The sequence below is a fragment of the Capra hircus genome (assembly GCF_001704415.2).
Source record: "Capra hircus breed San Clemente chromosome X unlocalized genomic scaffold, ASM170441v1, whole genome shotgun sequence".
Taxonomy (NCBI): domain Eukaryota; kingdom Metazoa; phylum Chordata; class Mammalia; order Artiodactyla; family Bovidae; genus Capra; species Capra hircus.
Genome location: NW_017189517.1, coordinates 28,533,845 through 28,540,629, shown reverse-complemented (window position 1 = coordinate 28,540,629; position 6,785 = coordinate 28,533,845). Strand labels below are relative to the sequence as shown.

Genomic DNA, 6,785 nt, shown 5'->3' with positions numbered 1-6,785 from the left:
CATATAAGGAATGATGGAAGGTAAAACTAAGAAGTATCAGTGGGGATTATAAGGAAGATGAGGATACAAGACAAGGTAAGAATCTATAACTTGAGGTAGTTACAACAAAAAAGTAAAGTGCACATGATCTTCTAATCAAAGCTTTTATTTATGTTTTACAAAGTTATTTAAAATATGAAGTCATAGTTGCTTTTACATTTAACTATTTGTTTTTATTGATAATAGTAGATGACATGAAATAAGGACTTTCCCAGAAAGTAGATCAGGAGTATTGTTGGATCTATAGCCCTGAAATCTGGCGGAGATGCCAAGCTTCTGAAACTTTACTTCTCTCTTAGAGGTCAGTACTGGTCTAGGAAGGTCCTAGATAACCTGATAAAATATGGGTCTGGTGCAGAATGAAATGTTTAACTTCTAAAATTAGGATTCACGCTCTAAATAAGGTAACTCAGTTTCAGGTATTTCTCAAACTTAGGAGTTCTAATAGTGTTGAGAGATCTATGCACCAGTCACTGGTATAGAAGAGTTCCACAGAATCCTATAAATTCTGGAACAAACAGTATCCACAGGTGTAATTTAAGTATACCCCATGGTTTATATTTTCTAAGCCATGTTGCATTTCCCTGACAGGTAGGTTTGCTATGTGACACCAAACTTGTCATTTGCTGGATCTCTTTGTCCTTCTGGAGTATCAAAATTCCATTCTGAGATAACCTTTTCCTATGCTAGTTAAGGGTTTATTACAAATTAAAGAGTTAGAGCAGCCACCCAAATATTTTGGGAAGCAACCCACAACCAAAGCATCAATAATAAAACTCAGGTCAACTTGCTATATATCAATCAAAGCACCAAATCCAAAAGGTCAAGGATGTAAAAAATGACCATTACATTTTATACACTAAATAGTTTTTAGTTATTGTTTTTGAAAAAGTATCAGAGGACATAGAAACCTTCAAACAGTTAAAATAAATAGAAATTTAAAAAGTTTATTCAGACTTTAGTGCACACTCAGATATTTGTTTATTGCAGATCTATGTTATTACACATTTCACTTTTTGTGATTATAAATACAAGTTAAATGTAGGAGTACATGTGATCTATACTATATTCCTAGCCCTACTCAATATGTAGCCGTATCTTAAATATAAAATTATGCTAAAGTGAAATATAAAAAGATTATTATTCATAATATAAAGTAGAAGTGCGCATTCCTTTTAGCATACTATCTTGTAAATAATGCAATTAATTAAAAGACTGGCCTTGGTTCAAGAGAAAAGCTTGAGGAAAATAGATATAAAAATCAACAAAGACTCCAGAACTTCTCAAAGAGAAATCTGAAACCCCAAATCATCATTCACAATTTCTTATTAATTATAATTTGAGATAAATTCCCAGTTACTTCTAGATTATAGATACATCTCCCCAGTGACATCTTGTACAGATAGACAAGGAAGGGAAAAAAAGGAGGCAATTTTTGAAAGTCACTGGAGGATAAAACTTAAGAGGTACATTTGGTTTCCTGTTCTAGAAGTCTGAGAAAAGATTACATTAAGGGGAAAAATTTGTTATTTTACTAAAGCCATCAAAAGATAATTCAGGGAGATCTTTTAAGCCAAGTAGCCATATTGATAACATGTATTCCACTCTCACGTTTAAGACACAAAGGTCTCCAATTCTCTAAAGGAACTGCTTTTTCCACATGAACCATTCTCTCTCTTGCCTTGGAGCCAAGTAATTGGAACCCTAAACACACGGCGGAGCTTCTGTTGGAACCTGTTTCCAACAAAACAATACAGAAAGGGATTAATGCAGCTGTTGGTGAATCCCAGGAGAATGGCAAAAGGAAGTGCCAGGTCAATGACTGCTATAACTTCACAGCTATTAATGACACCCATCCAAGCTAGAGCATCCAGGAAGGTCAGAACATGGAAGGGAAGCCAACAAATGATGAACGCCAGAACAACAGCAGCTGCCATCTTCAGAACTTGGTCACGAGTTATTCTATTCTTCCCATAGCTATTGGTCTTCAGTAGATGTTTTCTGATTCCGAAATAACATGTTGCTATGAATATTAAAGGGATAATAAAACCAAGGATATTTTTCATTAAAGCAATCCCAGCTGACCACTGGGCATACTTCTCAGGTGGGAAAGCCATTATGCAAGCATTCACCCCTAAATATTCAATTGTTCTGACATCCCTGAAATAAAACGTTGGCAATGAGGACAGACAAGCCATACACCAAACAAGGGGAACTATATAAGATGCTTGCCAGGGATTTCTTCTTTGAGACAGAAAGGGGTAAATGACAGATTGGTACCTATCAACACTCATGCAGGTGATAAAAAAAATGCTTGCAAACATGTTCAGGGTCAGGAAAGAACCAAAAACTTTACACATTACAGGTCCAAAGATCCAGTCATATCTATGAGAATAATAGGTTGCCCAGAGAGGAAGAGTAGCCAAAAGAAGTAAGTCAGCCACAGCTAGGTTGAAGATGTAAATGCTGGAAACCTTCTTAGGACCTTTTTGACAACAAAACAGTGTAACCACAATAGTATTGACAAGAAATCCAACCCCAAAAATAATGTAATAGAGAACAGGAATTGCATCTAAATGCTTATCTGATGGCTTATGTGAGCAATTAAAAGTAGACTCATTGCCGGAAATGTTCACAAATCCAACGTGAAGACTGCTGGTAATGTTTTTGCTGATGGTGGCAAGGGAGAAGTTGGCCTTCATGTTGATTGAAATGTCAGCAGCTCCTAATTTTTACACCTTCTGGGGGAAAAAAAAGAACTTGTAGAACACATACAGAATTTAAGATATTATCAAGTTGTTAGTATTATAAAAGTTTGTTGAAAGCAAAAAAATGTAGGCAATTATAGAAAATATTGGGAAACAGAAGTATGCCTTCTGAAATAAGAATAGACTTTATTTGTTGAAGAAGAGAAGAGAATTCTCTCAATAACACCAAGAAATTAAGACATTCTGGCATCAAGACTGAAAATTCTAAGCAAAACTACTTTTTGCCCTTCTTTTCTATTGTCAAAAAGGTTAAAGAAAATTAATATTTCAAAAGGTTAGCTAGAATAGGAAGTATGTGAAACAAATAAGAAGAAACTAAGAAATAAGAAAGTTAGCATTTCAAAAACACATGAGCACATATCTCACTCTGTATACTTTCTAGAAATCACACCACTGCCTACTATTGCATAGAGAAATGCCTTATTCAACTAACTAATTATATACAAATCATTCCAGCTATGGAGAAATAAGTAAAATAAACTATGGAAAAAATAAGTAAGTGTACAAAAGAGTTACAGAGAATATGCAAAAGGAACATATTGGGATGGTGGGTTATGGCTGATTTTTACTAATTAAAAATAATGCCTATAGTTCTACTTTTCCATTGTTTTCACAATAATAATATAATTAAGTGGTAGTTATGGAATATGTGCATATTTTTAAAACCCCCATCGCATTTTAATAGAGACTATTACTTTTACATATGCATATTTAAGTTTAATCCATATAAAAGAAAAGCTACTTCTTTTTTTAATTATGAAAAGAAAACTAAAAAATAGCAAAATTGGATTTAGGGTCAAGTAGGAAAAATTGTGTTGTTCAATGAAATAAGAATTGAACATCAATGATTAATCATAATATAACTGTATCACTTTTTCCTTTGCTTTTTTTTTTTTTTTTAGTTTAACAGCTAAGTAGTAACAGTGCTACTTGGCTCTTGAATATTATAACCAATATTCAGATTTTTGTGATACTGTAATTTTTAATAGCAACATTATTTTAAAACAAAAAAAAATAGCTGAATATAAACACAGTAAGGGAAAGACTATTCCTTTGGATAGTTTCAAAACACATATAAATAAACTACTCAGTGAAAATGTAATCAGCAAAGAATCTCTTAATAAACAACAAACATCACTTTAGTTTAGAGCTTTATTCTTTCATAATCTTGACTTAACAAATTAACATGAAAGAATCTAAAATACTCACTTGAAGACTTGTTGTTCGTGTTTAAAACTTAGTTATCATAAATCAGCTTGCTTCGTTCTTAAGTGCACCCCTGTAAGAGAAACAGTAGTTTAATAATTTAGGAATTTAGCAAAATACAGTGTTAAAATACAGGAAAAAGGGAAAGTACATCCATAAAAAATTTTCATTTAATGTATGTTTTACTTTCCAAATAGAGTATGTATAAATTGTGGAGACCTACCTTAAAATTTCAGGCTGAAGAATGCTTTTAATTTTGTGCTTATTCGTTCCCTTAGAGTCAGGGACGTAATAGCACCAGATCTCTGGTTTCCTTCTTATATATTCCGTCTGTCCACTGGGAGTCTTCAACCTACATAATTCTAGGTCTGACTTATGAACACTTGCCAGCTTTCCAGTGGGGTTTTTTTTTTTTTGGCTGCAAAACATTAATCTGAAATTCTTAGTGTCTCCAATCATAACAGCTCATTCAAATAAATCTCAAACAAAAAAATGAAGTTTCCACAAATGTGTTAGAGAATTTTGAAGTTAGTGGCTTACTTTAAAAGAAGAATATAATTATTTGCAGAATTTTCTCTTTCTTTACCCCGATACTGGCATTCTAAAATGAGTTAAGGAGTGGAGAGTAGGGAATTTATTCTAGTAGTAGAGTTAAATTCCACCAGCATCTTTTACAACTTTCATTACTGTTTGAAAAATTTTACCCCTGTTTAATAAAAGAACAGCAGCAACTTTACTTGAAGTCTAAAATTTCTAAAATTTCTCCCTTTTGTTAAGCAATTTTTGTTGGCTTTTGCTGCAGAGATAGTGACAGGAAGGATATAATTCTCATGTCTTCTAAAAGAAATATTAACAAGCAGTGTCTCCTTTCATGGGTCTCTATCATATTTGTAATTAAATACAAAGTATACAACATCAGAAGGATTAGGCAGCTATTGCAGCCCAGATTACTGTTGTTTTTCTTTTTGTGGGGTTGAGGGTGGTTAGCCTTATACAATAAGTATAGTAGAAGCAAGAGTGACAAAAGAAAGATAAATACAGGTGATGGTAGTGATTATACCAGTTGACGATAAATCCCATTTGCCAAACACTGTGCTAAGTGCTTTATACTCAATACTTTTTAATAGATAGGCAATATAGCATACCAGTGTATGTACATGGCCTCTGGGTTCCAATTACCTGGTTCACAAGCTCAGCTATACCACTTAGTAAATCCATGACTATGGCCAAGTTACTTTCCTTCTTCATGTCTCAGTTTTCTCATCTGAGAAATGGGGATGATGTTAATTACCTACATCATGGAGTTATAAGAATTAAATGTGTTGTTATGTTTAGAGTGCTTAAAAATTGTGCCTAGCACATACTAGGTACTATTATAAGCTATTAATATTACCTCCATTTAAAAAAATCAGTACAGTAGGGCTCACAGAGTTTAAATAACTTTTCTGAAATCACATAGGTATTAAATGAGAACATTTGATTTGAAACCAAGGCACTCTAATGTCAGCACTCAGAGTCTTAACCTCCGCAGTACAGGAGGCAGTATTAGCTGGCCCTTTAATCTCACCCTTGTCCTGGCAAAAAGAAAACATGCAACATTTACAAAAAAGTCATTGCTGGCCATTCATAAGCTGTTACAAAAGCACTGAAGAAGGGGGGAAGAGTTTGAAGGATTGTTGCATGGGAGAAAATATTTTTCATTTTCTTCCCAAAATGGAGGCCACAGGTAGGCAAAATGTATGACTAGTTAACTGCAGTGAGTACAGATAACCAGAGAACCCAGGACACTTACATGGGTATAAAGGATTCCAGTTATTTCTACTGATCGTATTTTTTTTTTCTGGGAGCAGTAAGAGTGCACTTAACCAGGCTGCAGGCTGCAGGCTGCAGGTGAAGTAAGAGGGCAGGCAGGCTCTGAGGAGGTTGCTGGGGACCTAAGTAAAGGTCCCACAGAAGTAACACAGCAAAGGGAGGATGGGTTACAAAAGACAAATTACAAATGACATGAAACAAAACAGATGGCTTTTGACATTTGTCTGTTTTTTCCGTTCATTTTGAAGTTGATCCTATAGTACACAGACAGATGGGATCAGCAAGAAGAGGTCACCATTGCCTGAAAAATATAGTACGATTCAAAAGTTTGCACAATACTATTTCTTTCAGTAGACTGTTTGAACATGGAGCAAATGCTCCTCATATACAGACACAGCATTTTATGAAATCTCAAAATATTTTCTTCCTATGTTCTGGACAGATTCAGGTTGAGGCTCTGTCCAAATGATGGAAAACTGATGTTTGGAAAACAAATGAGGGGGCACATATGGTTATCGGCAGGAGAGTTTAAATGGGAACTGGTTTCACTCTTTGTTTAAGCCTGGTTTCTCCCTCCATTTCAAATGTTTGTTTTTACCATGTACCGGGGAATTTTCCAGGCCAGGGCCTCCTGAGTGGTCACGATGGGTCAGATTCCCACCCTGCTCTATTTCTAGCCCCCTCTCATTCCCCTTTTAAAGAAATAGCCAGGAGGTGAGCTATAAACTTTTGAGAACAAACTGCAGACTCGCCTCTGGGAGACCTGGCCTTGAACACCCCCGAGGAGTAGGAGACCTTGTCTAGAGCTTTTGTCCTTCATTACAGTAAGTTCTGACATAAATAAGGTTTAAAGAGGCACACATTTCCCAGAAGATTTAAAGGATAATTACTCTGTTTCTTTATAATTTTAGGAGTAAAAATTTTCACAGGTCAAAGAAAAACTATGTAACTACAGAGAGA

At 34.7% G+C, this 6,785-nt stretch overlaps 1 protein-coding gene across 3 annotated transcripts; it reads right to left on the bottom strand.

Moving 5' to 3' along the window:
* Positions 1-1,440: 1,440 nt before the first annotated feature.
* AGTR2 (angiotensin II receptor type 2) lies at positions 1,441-4,299 on the bottom strand. 3 transcript variants are annotated; one of them, XM_013976225.2, is made up of 3 exons: positions 4,237-4,299; positions 4,017-4,086; positions 1,441-2,780 (listed from the first exon to the last, which is right to left on the bottom strand). In XM_013976225.2, exon 3 carries the CDS (start codon positions 2,739-2,741, stop codon positions 1,653-1,655), a length of 1,089 nt encoding a protein of 362 aa, XP_013831679.1. In that variant the 5' UTR covers positions 2,742-2,780; positions 4,017-4,086; positions 4,237-4,299; the 3' UTR covers positions 1,441-1,652. The 3 variants fall into 3 exon arrangements, with proteins under 3 accessions (XP_013831679.1, XP_013831680.1, XP_017899574.1); XM_013976226.2 differs by having other exon boundaries at positions 1,441-2,777; XM_018044085.1 differs by lacking the exon at positions 4,237-4,299 and having other exon boundaries at positions 4,017-4,215.
* Positions 4,300-6,785: the final 2,486 nt, after the last annotated feature.